General features: G+C 33.6%; 1 protein-coding gene across 1 annotated transcript in view; it reads left to right on the top strand.

Annotated features, from left to right (window-relative positions):
• Window positions 1-742: 742 nt before the first annotated feature.
• LOC102807579 (transcription cofactor vestigial-like protein 4) overlaps window positions 743-17,291 on the top strand; it is a 64,296-nt gene continuing 47,747 nt past the window's right edge. Inside the window, exons 1-2 of the mRNA XM_006820890.3 lie at window positions 743-1,008; window positions 1,143-1,220. Coding sequence (XP_006820953.1) covers window positions 1,157-1,220 — 64 coding nt within the window. The 5' untranslated portion in view covers window positions 743-1,008; window positions 1,143-1,156. The remainder of the gene's footprint in view (window positions 1,009-1,142; window positions 1,221-17,291) is intronic.

Below are 17,291 nucleotides of genomic sequence, written 5' to 3'. Positions count from 1 at the left end.
ACTAGTGTAAAGACAGACAAAATGTAAACGCGTTGGTACCGGAGTAATTATCCACCAAACGCCGCCATTTTTAATTTCATTCACGCAAGAGAATGTGTTTGTTTTTAGGGCAAAGTAGCCGATTCCATCCACAATTGGATTCCGAACTGATAATCGATCATCATTTTTGGTATGTTATTTCATTAAAAAAGATATTTTTTTCAAAGTCCCGGACTTTGTCTATGGAGGTTCGCAGGGCTGTGGTGGGGACATCTATCAACCGAACGCGTCCCTGTACACACAGCACTGTACGCAGGGCTAATATAATACATGCAATGGTGTACTACTGTGAATAATACTTTAAGAAGATATTCAAAACTGTAAATCAGTTCTCTATTAATTTCCCGTCCTGTATTCTTACGAATTTGTAATATTATATTATGTAAAATTCTATTTCCGTGTTATTTAAACAATTTAAAAAAAAACAACCTGATGGTCATTGTACAGGCACGACATAATGCATTCACCGTTCGGCCCAAAAAAAGTATGATGTCATCGCTACAACTATTCTTTTTTGGTTGAGGACACGATCTTTGTTGTGAACAGCTGGGTATCAATCGCGAGCCAATCAGGAACCTCGAAAAAACCCATGTGTGTTAGACGAAACCATTATTCGACAATTTAATTCAGAATAGCTTTTCACAAACGGGACTAATTTGAATACGAATTGATAGTGTAGGCCATGTTTTTAAAGGTTTTAAATATATATATAATGTCATTGTAAGGCGGTGAATTGGTGAACATACCGTATACTTTCGAAAGATATATTGTGTTTACAGAACGATAGAGGACATTTTGCCCCCATTAAAATGGTCGATTCCAATCAAGGTGCATTCCGTCATTCTTCACATTCTTGCCTGGTGAACTTGCTTGAATTCTGAACAGGAACTGAATTTAGGTGATTTCGAGGTAGAAGTTCCACTGGATCGGTACAAGTGATTGCGAAGTCATCTGGCATAGCGTTAGAAGGTAGGTTCCGCTATGATTTAGCCGATTTTCCTCGTATGTGCGTAGCTGTAAACCGCCGTGTTTGCAACGATCAGCAAGAAGCAGCGCGACAAGAATCAACCACCTTGACTAGATCTCACCTTGTTATTTTTCAGAGAGCTCGATCAGGATGGAGACTCCGCTGGATGTTTTATCGCACGCAGCGGCCATGGTGCAGACCGACGAAGCAAATCGTGAGTTTACGGGTGTATTGTGGACGGTACTTTGTGTTCTAGGAGATTATTTGTGCGTCAGATGTTTGTGAACGAGCGACATGCCGTTCAATTCTACCTGTGTTATGTGTTTGCGTCGTGTTCTGTATGCAGCATACCAGACATGCTCGCATATTTCTGTTGTCGTCTATTCAGTTGGAATACGCATGAAACCCACATCTGTCTTTCCTTTACTTCGCTGACAACCCAGTGTTTAACCTTAAATAATTTCGCGAGGTGGGTATAGAGGGGAAGGGGCGGAACTAAAATGGGGACGATCGAACTATAAAAGACCTGCCGATCAGGTCAGCTGTGTAGTCGCGACCTCACTTGTTGATCTGTTTCGGGAGTACCATGGTAGTAGTACACAGTGCGGTTGCCGACCAATCTGTCGACACGTCTAATTCGCCCAGTAATAAAAAAACAATCCGGTCCATGTAAGACTATCAAGTTGTCACAATTTCTGTGTTATTTATAAAGCATGTTTAATGAGATCCAGACATCATGTTGTTGCGATTCTCGCTGTTGGCCTGGCAGCTGAAATGGAAACCCAATCCAGTGCTTCCCTCTCGATGCGTGAATAGAGAAGTTGCTACTTGGAATATTTCCCTTCGCAAACCACGCATTGATAAAGACGTGTTTTATTGTGTGGGTGTGCGTGTTTCTGTTCAAAACATTATCTAGAGCAAACGTGCTATTAAAAGACGGTATAATGTTGTATAAACTTTCTAAATGTTAATAATATTGTCTGTCTTTTTTATTTTGTTAAAATATTTCAAGCCTGAGTAAGATAGGCGTGTTTAATAATACGTGACTGTTTTCATTCTATTGTAGACAAAAATTCCCAGTATTTCAAACTTTTTGTTTCTTTCAGTACATCACATTTTTGGAAATTGAAAACAACAAAAAAAACATCCACAGAATGTGAATTCAATGAAAGCGGTATAAAACTTCTCTAAAAGTGTTTGAAGAGTTGTCAGTTTTATTGGGATCTTGTATTTTTAATTCTGAATAGAATTTTACGATCTAATTTTATGTTCAGAATGAGTAGATAGCAGGGCTAATAATAACTCCATAGATTATGTACTTCAAAATCGTGATATTAATTTAAACATAGCATGTCTGGTATTTTAGATAATATCATTATGGGTTGGAAGGTATGTTCTGTATGTGGAATATTGCCATTATAAGAGTATCCCCAGGCCTGAGTGACAGAGGGACTGCTAAAGGAGACCTATTTAGTGCTCTTAAATATGTCCAGGCTGACTCTTGGCACTCCAGGAATGACAATTAAATGATCGTTTGTCTTAAGACATTTACTAAAGTAACAACATGACTTGACAGATGAGAAGAAACAGTTACTGTTCATATTGCTTTGCTCTTGGTAATGGCTATCATGAAGTGGAAAGTGGGTTTGCATTGTTATCTATTCCGGCACGAATATTAGTTTTTACTGAATTATTATCCCATTAAAATGTAAATAGCTATTTTTAGCAGCAAACTTTTTAATGTATTTTTTTGTAATGTATTTTATGTATGTGCATCTATTTAGTTATATGAAAGACAATTTTTTTTTTTGTTCAATATTTACGAGTTCAGTGCCTTTTGCGTGCGAAACTTTGCTGTCCTGAGCAAACATTTCTAGTGTCGAAAATGTAAAAATTTACAGTGCCATAATTTTTCCCGTCAAAATTTTAGTGTAACATTTTGCTGATGCATTTTCTACATTTCTTTGTTGACAATTTCTATTTAAATTATCATAATGTCCGAGGGCCTTGATCCAAATTTTGAAAAAAATATAAAAAAAATTAATTTTATTTTGATGAAAGATGACAAAAGTTGCTCAAAGGTTTAAATAAAACCTCAATTTGATGTCTTGCTGTTTAAAAAAAAAAAAATACAATATTTATATGAATAACTATTACCGGTAATTTAAAATCTACATTGTTAAGGAGAACCTTAAACTGAATTTACTTATAAAATAAATTAAAGTATAATAATATCAAACCGAGAACGAGACTTACCATCTAATTATTTCCATCTCCACAAGTAAATGATGATTACTGTTTTTTTTTTTTAATAAATAAAAATAATTAATCCAGGTCTATAAATCAACTCAATTGGTAAGAAAAATTTCAGATGCATAGAGGAAGATCAATCAGTATTTAATCATGTAAACCCCTAATGATTGTAGATTTTGCATGATAATAAAAACAAATATTTTCATCATATTAAAGAATTATTTAAAAAAAAAAAATGGCTATCGGCCATTGCTGGTGTTGGGTTACTGCTACATGTATAAGAATATAAAGAGAGCTAAGTGCTCTACACTGTAATGTAACCTGTCAATGTATTGTAATTCTAAGCTGTGCTGCTTCCCAGGAGACCCAATATGTATAGGCCTTTACTGCCATGTGTTCAGTCACTTTAGGTGGGGAGTAAATGCAAATGGCACACACTACATGCAACAAAACACAAGTTTTACTCCACACAGCGGGGCCCCGCTTTCCGGAAAGTTTCTATTACAGTCTGATCTACTTTTGGTGAAAATAATGACAAACAGTAGTGATTAATTAAAACAATTTTGTATTTAGTAGCAGTATTAAAATACATTATACTACAGCTTATAATGAACTAGATTAGTATATGTAATTATTTTCTTCATTTTTCTCGTTTTCCGCACTTTTAATTCTAAGTGTCAATGAAATGACTTCTGTCTGTCAGTGTGTCTGTCTGTGTGCATACAAACTTCATTTTTAACATGTGGGTACACTTTTCAGGTGGTCTGGTTTGTGAAAACCATTGATTTGGAAAACTGTAAAACATTATGCCAAAACTACTTGGTTTCCACTGTTCATTTATATGGAAATATTTTTTGGGAACTTGGTTTGTCCTGAACTCAAAATAGTTTGTTTTTACTTCTGTCTTATGTGGAGTGCTCGTGTGGCTCTGGGTAACAATCTCGTCAATCCCATTACATGTAAAAGACTGATGCAGAAATTGTATCCATTTGGATGGTAACAAATAGATCAAATATAAATGTCCCTGATTGTTCATTTCTCTTGGGATCGTCAGTGTAGGAATGAACGGAATGAGTGGTAGTCCGGTGAAGAGAGGTTTGTTTTCGTTCTTTTGTCACCGAGGCTACCACCTGCGATGGTTCATCATCGCGTGCCCTAAAGTTACAGGTTTTATTGTTCTGGGTAGCCAACCATAAAATGAACTGAATGGACGGTTGTTACCACGGAAGATGGACCGCTGTCACTTCATAGTGTTCGTTGATTTACAGGTGACTTTGAAAGTACACGCTGTTGTTTTTTTGTGACTTGAACAGTCACAGTCTGTGATTTGTGTTCCTATCAAAGGTGCTACATCAGTAACATATTGTACACTCTACATCGGGGGAGGGAAGAAGTCTCCCTAAAAGAACAACTAGACAGTGATGGGATGTTTGCACTATGTACGCCTGTTGAAATTTAGGCCTTACACCACTAATCTGCAGGCAAAAAATAGATTTTATCGAAATGTGTGACCAAGACCAGAACGGTAAATAAGCGTATATTTCTGCTAGTACTGTTCGATCCAGACATGTCTATGATGTGTCAATATTACCTTACACAGGGATACTTATTATCTTTTTTTGAGAATGTCTCTCCCACTCTAAGTGCATATTATACCACATGTTCTCGCCTTCATTACATGTTTGTAGGTGAATTATTTATGTAGTAAAACACCTTGAATAATTTATTTGTCTTTCCAATCAGTCTCTTCTTTCAATTAGTAATTAATGCCATAAAACGAAACGAAAGCTCATATTGTTTTCAAAGGTTACGAGGTATTTTTTGTCTCCATCTTGCAGAGAATTGAGAATATAAAGTTCATTTTTTACTGCGTTTGGTGAAAAAATTGTTTCATGTATCAGCTCTGTGAAAGACTGTATAAATTGTGCACGCATATTACGTATTTTGTAATACTGTAAAAAAACTTAAAAATAAATTTTTACTAAAAAGATTATTTTGGGTGTTTTGCATGACATTTATATTCACTGAATTTTGATGAGTGGAATGTAAAACATAGAAAAAAAATAATTTCATTTTATTTTCACTGAACCGTACCTTCATATGTTTAATAACGAAACTAAAATACAGGAGAAAATAAATTACTCTTCAGTATTTTAATGTTTGCTTGTATGTAATACATATACAGTAGTAGAGTATTGTCATTTGTAACCATGGTATCAAATACTTTATTATTCAATACTTAATTATTTTTTTTAATTAAATGTTCTGCATATCAATTATTTAATATATTTTGAAAGAGATTATAAAATGCTGTGCTACCAAATTAATTATGCATTGACCAAAAATACTTTGTTTTTGCTTGTTAACGGGTTAACCATTCAACACAGCAACAAGAGGAATGTAGATCTGAATCCCTATTACTTGTTTACATAGGCGGGTATGTAACTTTATTGCGTCTACAATGGTCACTTGATTGTCTAGGAAAGTGTCTGGGGATGTTGCAAAGTCCCTTGGTATTATCATATAAATTGCCTACCAGGTGTGGGAGTTAGGTGTATGTAAATATCTTGCGTTCGCTGTAATATTAGTTTTGACATACTATAAAATCCAGCGAAAAAACCTTTTTTTTCCTATATTTTACATTCAACTTGTCAAAATTTCGTGAAAATAAATTCCATGCAAAACACCCAACGAAAGTCTTTTCAATGAAAATTAATTCCAGCTAAAATATTTTACTTTTTTGTCTCTTGGCATTATCTTTTCCAGTTTTTCAGTTTTGCATACCAAGAGATGTAGTAGAAAAAAAACCCCAACAAAACTAAATCTGCAGGCCTGGTTTTATGTATGTTAATCTTCTAATTTGGGTTTTTCAATTTATTCACCGCAAGTTAGTTCAATGTACATGTACATGCATTCAATTGGCTATCTTCCATAAAAACATGTTCAATATTGAATAAAACCCCACCACACCCATTTAATGAGGTTTTAAAGAGATGATCTTGGTCTGCCCATGTCTGACCGCTTTATACATTTGCCAAACAAATAATATCATATCAAATTCTATGATCATAATTCCAGTGAACTTGTATGGAAGTTATTTACTGTTTATTTTGATGTGTGCAATTTGTTTGTTTTCTTAATATTAAGAGAGCACTGTAGCATTGTGAGTAATTCAAGTTAATTCATCACAACCATACCTAGCTCAACCAAAATCTAAAAATAGAAACTGAACCAGTTACATGTATGATAAAAAAATAAAAATTCATGCTGAATTGAATCACTGTATTTAATGGTTTCCATGGAGACTATTTAATGCCTTCAGGGAGGCGTTGTACGTTGATCTTTGCTTTGTGGGGGGTTTAAAACATAACAGATGTTTAGATGAATATGCGATGAAATGTACAATTTTGTAATTATTCTCCAAATTGCGCGACACATTCATGATTGAGTTGTGTATTGATTTACGGGTCAAGCAACAGCCTGGTTACGTGTCACCGGCTCAAATATGTAGAAACCTGATTCGTCATATTGCCATAGATACAGCGCAGCTTGCCTTTCATCGCTGCTAAATATGCATGTATTTGTTGTATTGTAATAGTATTTTCAGTAGCCTTTTACTGTGCTGTGAAATTCCAACACACTGTAGACTAAGCGAGCATTGACCGACTGACACTAACGATGCGAACCTGTTTTTTTTTTTTTACCATGAGAATTTAAAATAATGAGTGCAGTTTGAAGCAGAATGTCATTATATAGAGGTTGTCATTATTTTTATAAAATTTACTTGTACTATTCATATTATAAATGCTAATATTTAGGTGATTACCATGTGTTCTCTTGTGCTTCTCGTAGCCAGCTTGTACAGATAAACGTTTTATTGATGTGGATCATGGATCCCACGTACATTGCACTCTGGCAAACACTATTGATAACATTAGCAACTTGTTCTGGCGCTCAGAAATAGTTACATGATGTCTAATTCATGTTGGAATTATAAGAAATACCAGTGGTTATTAATTAACTTGTGCTAGAAAAAGAATATAAAGTCATTTTTTTTTCTTAACTCTTTGAATTGGAGTGCGTACACTGTACATCACATACTTGGTTGTCAGAAAGCATTTGGTCGGTCTCCGTCATGTATATATTAATGTATATGCTCTTGTAATGTGTATTGTGATATGTTTATATAGCAAGCTGGCGTCTGCTCCGTCAGTAAGGCGTACGCAGATTACTTTCAGTCAGCCTGATGTTGCTTCATTAAAAGACTGCCCTGGTAAAGCAGTAGTAACAGCGTTAGATGGATTGTGCTGTATATTCCTTTGTAATTCCATCAGTATATACTGTAAAATACTTTATTTTCGCTTGGAATTTATTTTCGCTATTTTCGCTGAAAGGATGATTCCGTGAAAATAAAATCCAGCGAATATACTTTTTTTCTGTATTTCACATTAAACTCATCAAAAATCAGTGAAAATAAATTCTATACAAAATGCCCAAAAAGCCTTTTCAGCGAAAATTAATTCCAGCAAAAATAAAGTATTCCACAGTAGCACGTATCTTTTGGCAAATTTTGTGAGTTTTCATAATCCTGTTCAGCCTCAGACTAAAAGTGTCGTGATTTCTGTTCTTGTTGAAGTTGTCGTCACAAAGGGAGAAATCCACAGGTGTTGCCAGTCGCCTTGCTGATATAAGAATGCTTGTTGTTAATAACGTTTGTGCAGTGTTTAGGAAATAAGCTGTTGTAACTGAACCCTCTGATTTTGTTAACCCTTGACCCAGACTTTAATTGAATATGGTGCCCAAAAAATACTAAACGTTGGATGTTTTAGTGAATGGCGTGGAACCAATCGGATATTCTTTTTAAATGAGGTTTTGTTCAGCACAGAGGTTTAAATGAGGTCATTTTTTGCTTGGAGCTGTTACTGACATGGGGGGGGGGGGGATACTGCCGTTTCTAAACCTTGCATGGCGGCTGATCTGCACTGGCTCGGAAGATGAATTCTGATTGGCTAAAAAAACAAAAAAACTTGTGGCGTTGAATGCACGTTCATTGTCAGTATTGTTATGCGAATTCAAACTAGCTAATCATTTACAACCTTCCGAGCCAGTGCAGATTAGCCCTTGCATGGCTATGCGAGTTCAAAGACATTTTACGATAGTCTGATAAATATTCAGCGTGATAATCCCTCTCTGCCTAATTTCAAATGCTGTATGTGCATGTTAGTGCAACCTTATGCAGGATTATGAAATGAAAATCATGCATCAGGTTTTTTTTTTTTTTTTTTTCACAAATAACATATGATTTCAGACATATCACTGTTATTTGTTCCTCTTTATTTTTCTACAATGTAAATAAAATTCACATTTCAATAATTGCCCATGTTGAATTGAAAGTAGTTCTCATTTTGAAATGGGACCCAATGTCTTAAGAATGAAAGGCTGACTAATGGTAACTATGGAATTAAGGAATTCTGGGTAATGTTAGAGAATGCACATTTCCCCATATATCACCCCAGTAATGCCAGTAATGATCACTATTACTGTTGTTTTTTAAGAGAATCTGTTGTGACCTGTTGGACAGTAAAGACATCTATCATGTTACTTATAACTTGTTGCTTTAATCTAGGGCACCATGATAAAGCTTCTCGATGTAAACATGTTTTTTTTTTTTGAAGGAGGAAAGGATTGGGGAATTATTGATTTCAGCCTGAAAATGGCTTGACTCATCTTTGAGGTATTGTTTCTGACATTGTTTTACATAGGTAATGAGGCTTAAAACAAATATACTGTGCTTTGGCTTTAGACAGACTTCTATTCCATGTGAACATGATGATGATGATACAGTAGTAACTTTGCAGAATTCAATACCTATGTTTGAAATTATTGTACGCCCTCGACAGGGTATTTTTCAGTGGAGCAGGTAAAAATTGAAACTTGCATGTCAGGTGATTGGATAACATTTTTTCATTGTCACCAATAAATATTTTGAAACTGCAATTTCATGAAATGATATTATTGGCTAAAGTTGAATGCCATTTTTCTTTTGATACAAAGATGCAAAGTATTCAACAATTTAAAATCAAAAGTTCATTAAATTTTTGTTGGTGCATAGAATTGGAAGACAAGTATTTTGAAAGGATCTGTAAAGTAGGACAGTAATTTTCTGGCAGGGCTGATAAAATTTGAAACTTGCCTGCTCTAGTGCTGGTAAACAATTTTGAGAAATTTCAAACACTGCCAATACTCTCTTCTTATTCCTTTTCGCTTTTACTGCCCTAATGGTATGACTCGAGGACTAGTTGACTTGATTTAATTATTCTTAACGCAGCTCAGACATTATACTATATGGCATGATACATGTACCAGCTGAAAGCTGATCTGAGAACAGTATGCAATATCTTACAAAACACTGGTAACAGAAAACATGTATTTTAACATGCTCCTAGTCTTTAGTGTGAGGGAATGGACCCTTACTGAATCTACCTGTACAATGCCTTGTGTACTTTATTGGCAATCAATTTCATACAGAACAGACATTCACAATGAAATCTTATATTTTTGCCCCTGGATGTTTACACGCAGTTTGGTGATTTGTTTTGAAATAGTAGTCTGTATTATTAAAGAAAAATGAATTTGAGATTATTTTGCCAATCTTGCATCTTTTGTGTCATTTTGTGTGATTGAAGAGTAAGAGAAACTGATGCGAAGTACAATCACCATGAATGGAATAATAATGAATGAATCGTATGTCCATCCATCACCATGGTTACAATGAAAGAGTACAAATATGCATGCTTTGTTTGCTTTATTGTTGCTGAATATTTAAGGTGATTTGGCTTGTTAAAGAAAATATTTTTCGTATTTGGTATATCTGAATCTCGCTTTGTTAGAGAAGTGCATTCAATGTGTGAATGTGTGATTACCTTGCTGTTTCAGAATTTGTATATTAGAAAACTAAAATTAGTATGTGTGTTTATTAGTTATGTGCTTTTGTGATTGCGTGCATTTGCTGTTATGTTCTTTTATGAACAATTTTTCAATTATTGATGTCAGTGTTACCAGAAGAGGGCAATTTGTTATTCTGTACCAATTGGGGAGCATCCCTGTCAACACAAAAAGTGATTCTCACTGTTTGATTTCAGATATAGCGATGTTTGCATGATTTACTGTGATAACCTACTGGTATACCCCATGTTAGTTTGTAGAATGTCATAGGGGGACTGCTTTTATGAGATTAATGTTCAGGTATATTGGGTTCTGTGAGAGAGTTGGAGTGTTTGTTTGGCTTTTGGTCTTTTTTTTTAAATGAGCATTTGAGTCTATTTGTGTATACTACGTAATAAACATTATTGACTGATAAAATAATGATTGACTACCTCCTGGTCACTATGAATATATACTGCGAAAAATGTTAAACCTTTTGTAAATGTTCTATTCATCTCACTGACTGTGCATGGATCAGATAAAGTTACGAGAACTTTGACCAATAATTTTCACTTTGAAATCTCCACTTCTGCAAATTCTACCTCTGCCACCAATAGTTCATATTTGGCTACAATACATCTTGTCACTTTCACTTGTGTATAAAAAAAGATTACAATTCATGAAATATTCTGAGGAAATTGTAATCATTTGAAAACAAGTAAAAATAAATTAGTGATACATTTCAATTTGCTTCAAGAATCTCAAATATGTGATTTTTTTTTTTTTTTTTTTTTTTATAATTTTATCTTTTTGCTAAACATTTCCGTAATTGATCAGAAAAAATATTGTGGTATTAGTCATGCTGGCTCATATCCTGAGCGGAAACTCAGGAAATTAGAATTATATCATTTGTGTATTATATCTGATGATGTAATTATTGTTTTCTGCATCAGTGCAACAAATACGGTACTTTATTTTCAGTTGGTTGAATACTAGTAAATTCTCATCTACATGTAAAATGGGGGAAATATAATGAGACACTTAAAAAGGTGTTTTTGATTTTTTTTTTAAAACTACTGTATGGTATCAAGTTTCATAAACATTTTGAGGAACAAAATTATGCAAGATTTTTCACTGGATATTTGTGAGGTGCAAAAAAGGATTTCACGAACATCTTGCAATTTTTTTTATTAGCTTCGCTGTCGACTTTGTCGAGCGGAGCTTATCATACGAGTCATTGTCCGTCGTCGTCCGTGTCAATGTTTTACTTTTTCGACTTCTTCTTGAAAACTACAAGCCTGAATGCTTTGATACTTGGTGTATATGTACCTTGGGTAGACCTCTCTCAGATTTGTTCATTTTGTAATGATATCTTCAATTCTCTAATTTTGGTGAATATTTTGTCATTTTTTGTAAAAAGTGATATTTTCAACTTCTTGTTAAAAATCACAATCATTTATGGTGCAAAATGATATTTTTGAATTCTTGTTGAAAACAGCAAGTCCCATTGCATTGATACTATGCACATTGTTCATTTTCTAATGATATCTTCTGTTCTTTAATTGAAATGTGCATCGCTAACAGCGGAGCTATCTCAGCCGAGAGGCTGCTTGTATTAGTTGCATATACATTGCAGATTAGTTGTACCTTCTGATTTTTGTGTTTCCTCCAGCAGTTCAACAAAATAACGGGAAATTTTACAAGCTACCAATTAAATTAAAGTTTCTCTTTATTATTGATAAAAGAAAAAGAAAATGACATCTTTGAATTATTCTGCAATTTTAAATTACTAACCTCTGTTTATGTTTAATATTTAACTACAATTTTATCACTGAAAAAATTAATTATCCACTCAGAAAAAAAACAAAACATCATCTGCTGAAATAGTATGAATGGTATGTAACAGTAACACCAGGTGTTTAAATGTATATCTTTCAAAGCGAGCTGTAACACCTAACTTTCAATGTGTTAATGTTTTCTGGCTTGATACATATTAGTGATTTATTTTTAATAATGTGTCTTGAAAATTGAATCATTTTCCAATTTATTAGCTTCGATGAGTTTTATCTTGAGTACATAATAAATTTACTGTACATGTAGGAGTTTTGGATTACATCATTTACAAAATATTTTATTCAGACCATTAAAAAAAAGTATAAGTATGTACATCATCTGATCACTGGTTTGACAGTGATTTGTCAGTAATAATATTTGGTAACCTCTTGTAAGCGAGATTACTTTATACATTGTAATTGGGTGGTGCTCTATCAGAGATTTCTTTCTAGACCAATCATGTAAATCTTTATTTTGGGAATATTTTTTCAGTTTGGTGAAGCAAATAAAATCTGTTGTATTTTTCCATATGTTTGTTTGCAGAACATGTCATGCTAAGTGCAGAATTCAATGAATTTGAGTCAAAACCCTGGCAACGATATTAATCTGGGTTACAAAAAAATTACTGGTACCTAGTAATCTCCACAAAATATTCCAAATTTCTCAATGGATCTGATAAATTAACCTACATACGGCAACTAATGATAGAATTTAATATATCTTTTTTTGCAACACAACATGCCATTACGGTTTTAAATACCATGTTTTACATATGTATAATAATACTTACATTCCAACCATTCATTGTAAATACATGCAATTTCTGCAATAATGATTTCACATCAAACTGTACTATCTATTGTGTATCCACATGAAGGAACAAACAAACAAACACAAATTGTAGCATGTGTCCAGTCAATCACAAATTGGTAGTCTACACTGGTATGCCCAGACTCAATTAATTTGTTTTACTTACTTATATAAACAATAATAGATTATATTCTCTTCAAATAATATTGGAAACTACTCTGTTATTATCACAACAAACAACGCACTTAAGAGTACTTAATACTTTAAAAAATAAAAAAAATCTTTAAGAAATTCAACATGTGATACGGTAGTTTCATTATTAATGGATAACTATTGTTTAGCCTTTTCACTACCTGTTCCCTCTTTTCATCCCAAATTCGCAAAATAGCCCCATTTATTTATAGTTTGCAGAAGATTGGGACAAAAATAACCAAAATTTTTGAGTAAAAACTGAAAATTGACTCAACAAAATTTGGGCTAGGAAGTCTGGTGGTGAAAAGGATAAGTGGTGTGGCCCTTGTATGATGATACAGCAATGAAAACATAGCTATTTTGATATTTGTATTACATGTACTAATAAATCCAGGATACATTCCAGTGGTTTATATTATTATTATATATCCCCTCAAGCATGGTGCTTGCGAGAAAGTGGGGTTTATATCGTGTATACTTGCTCATGCATGTGCTTATGTAAATTACTTGTTTAGAGTTTGCATTTTGGTTCAGCGGGTTTTGTGAGCAGATTTCAGTGTGCAAATTCCACTTGATGGTTAAGGCTTTTTTTTTTTTTTAATATTTATATGCATGTAGTGTTGTATTTTTCTGTTGTATGCAGTTATGAATATTTGTAAATTACTATTTCGATGTTAGTTTGCTCGTTTAACAAGTTTTAATTGTAAGTCTAAAAGTTGACGAAAAGGCACGCTGCAAAATGACTGTCAATCATCGGTTTATTCACATCAAAGTGATAATCAAAACTGTTTTAGTGACATCATGTTGTATCAAGGCAGACAATTAAATACAATTCAAAATTATATTTCACATATTGATGAGTTCCGGGGATTGATTAAAATGCCTGTACTGGAAATGAATTTGAGATACATAATGGTATACCCACTCATTGTTCTGGTAGTTTGTTATTTTGGGGGTTGGAATTTTTGATATTGTAATTTTTGTCTCTCCTTAAACCAGTTGGAACCCCCTCCTTCCAAATAATAATTGGCGCTCTCAATTTTGCACGTCAAAAAAAAAAAAAATGATTGAGAATCATTGGTGGGTTGCCTAATTAGAATATAGGATTTCTAGTGCAGCTTTATAACTGTAAAAAACTGTTAAATAGCTACATGCCAATTTGGTGAATTTGACTCCATGTAAGTTTTAACAAAATCTTAATTTTACTAAAGTGCCATCAATCTCAATGTGACAATATACCGGTACTCTCTTTTAGATTAGCTACACCTTGAATTAGCAAAATTACGGATTTGATAAATTAGCTAAAATAACGTGCTAGGTAAAAAGATGTGTTTTATAAAATATGTACTGTGCTAAAGTAAATGCGTCTATCCCAGTGCTGTAGTCAATGTAAATAAAAAGGCATTGGAAAAACTACAAATATTACAGTTTGTACTAAATGGGAGATAGAATAGAGTCCAATAATTACAATTGAGTGGTTTATGTCAGTCTGTACCTTGCATGCTTTGAATAAACAAGCTCCGTACTCCAAAATATACAATGTACAACAATGAAATGAATCTGTTCGTGTTGGGTACCTGTAACCATTTTGAAATTTGAAAACAATCGCACTTGCACTCTTGTTTGCAAGTAAGAGATTGCCCTTTATTAAGCAATTCTTTCTTTTTCTCAGTGAAAACCTGGGTCTTTTGTAGGAATTTGAAACTAGCTGTATTTATTTAGTTTTGTGAATTCGGGTTGATTTATTACACGGTACCAACTATTGTTATGATAACATCGCTACAACTGTATCAGAAGACAATTGATGACAATATGAAAAGCAGCAGAACAAGTTATTTTTGTGAATAGTTGAACTGAATCTGGTTCTTGCCATGGTAAATGTGTGTTTAAGTGATCATACTGGTCACTATCATATGTAATCACCGCTTCACTTTTTGTCTTGAGTGTGTCAAAAATTAAAATCAAGATGCACTTCTAATACACAAAATACAGTACCTGTATCTCGGATACACTTGGAATAATTAGGTACAAACTTCACACACATATCATCATACATCTTGGGATACATTTGCATATGTAATTGTTTCATGATTCGAATCAAAATGTCTGTATGGTATGGCATCCATTTTAGTGTTAAAACTTTCTTCTATTTCTGTGGTTAACTGGTGGCCATTTTGTTTGTTCCAGCGACATCTCTGACATTTTTGACCAATCACGTTCAAACTTCACAGATACATTATATCACACATACATGTTTATGCAATTCAAGATTGCCGAATGGAGTCTGTTATAAACTAAAGCCGAATCAAACCAAACTTTACGCATACACTGCACACCGTGTCATGTTCCAATTCAAAATGGCTGACTAGTTTGGTTTTTTATTGCAAGATGTCATGTTTAATTCAACTTGTTTAATTCAAAATTCAGCAAACTTAATTGTATGTAAGGGAATATAGTTTTTTTTGGCAAAATGTGATGCATATATATTTAATGTACTTTTCATTACATAAACAACTAGGAGAGACAAGAGTAGGTATAAAAATATGAATGCATAAAGTAAGCTGGAAGAAAATTCAATCCTGTTTTAGAAATTATTCAATCTATTCATCTGGATTGCATCTTTTAATAGTTGGCAAAAGTTATTGATAATATTAATTATAATAGTTCAACAATTTGCCCCACTGAAAATGCCAGACATTTTTTCCTATGTTGAAAATTAAAACCAATTTAGCAGGCTGAGTGAGACAACTTATGATGAAATAGTTGGAGATCCTCCATTAATTTTAGTAATCAAGGCCTGCTTAATTAGTATGCAATAATTTGCTTTTTTTTTTGTTGTAAACATTTAAGATTGTTTTTTTGGTTTAATTCATATTACAGGATTTACAGGCAAGTTTTTTTTTTTAAATTTAATTTGTATGCTTTTTTGAGAACTCCAACATTGTCAAATCAATGTTTGTACAGTGTAATTTGTTCTTGTACTGCTGTGAAATTTAGGAAGAATGATCGTTGAATGAAAATAGACTGATTTTGCAGAATACTTTGGTTAAGTTAAGTCTGAGTGTTGGTGATCTTTCTGCTTCTAACTTCTATTCTTGGTTTACATTGCACGTGCTAGCATATTCTTGGTTTACATTGCACGTGCTAGCAATGCACGTGGATTGATGACGATTCACCTTCGTTCTATTATTTACTGAATCTGGGTGAATCCTATACTCCCCGCCATTAGTGCATATATTTACACTATCAAATATTTCACGTAATAGTCTCAAGACCCCAGTAAAGATACTGGAATGTCTCAAGAGTGCAGTATTTCTAACACGAGGGCCATAAGGCCAAAACCTCATGGTATGTTGTTTGTCATGACGACTGCTGTAGATGCATTCAATTTTAAACTCTGTGTAGAATTATTGTCATAGTTTCGGATCAAGATAGCTGCCTGTACTGAATTTGACTGATTCGAAATGTCAATAAAGATAAAAAAGAAGGTTATTTTGCAAACAGGTGGTAAATATCACCAAGAAATTATTAAGTTACAAGTTGCATATTTTGTAAATATACTCCTGTGTGTATCCTTGTACAAAAATAAAATAAACATTGTTTTCACTATAATCTCAATCTAGGGGAGTTTATCAGGGCTTGATATGAAAAGGTTACAAGACTGTTATTGGCTTTTGTTGTCTGTGTGTCTTGTGAGACAGGAAGTTGGGTGATCTCTGATTAAGGCAAAGGCAGTTTGTCCTTGTAGTTCTTTTAGATTATTTGGTGACTGCGCATTCTTGTCTGATGAGATAATTTGTTGGCTGCTGACAGGAAAAGATAAGGCTGAAACAGACATATTTGAAGGCATTTTTAAAATTTTCCAAGAGTGACACATTCTAGGTGGTCTCCATTGTTTTTGGTGGTGGTGGGGGGGGTAGATTTGATTCATCAATTTTTTTTTAAAACACTCCCCGAAGTTTGGTGCAGTCTTATGCTAAGTTTTGTTTTGTAATTCTGACCCCCCTTTTCTTTGATTGGTCCATTCCTTAATTTTCTAGAAATTGCTTCCATATCTAGATGGTAACCATAGTAATGCCAACATTTTTCGACTAATTAATTGTAATACATTAATGTAAAAGTCTTTCAATTGGGGGGGGGGGGGGGTATCTGAATACTTTGTATGAAGCAGTGATGCTGCCCTCATAGTCCACTAATAAAAATCATTTGTTTTTTTGGGTGTTTTGATAACAATTTTGAATCACTTTGTATGTTCTTTGTTTTGGTTTCAGAT

Source organism: Saccoglossus kowalevskii, chromosome 3 (assembly GCF_978046115.1).
Source record: "Saccoglossus kowalevskii chromosome 3, keSacKowa6.1, whole genome shotgun sequence".
Taxonomy (NCBI): Eukaryota; Metazoa; Hemichordata; class Enteropneusta; family Harrimaniidae; genus Saccoglossus; species Saccoglossus kowalevskii.
The sequence above is the reverse complement of the archived record's forward strand: the minus strand, read 5'-3'. Positions and strand labels throughout refer to the sequence as shown.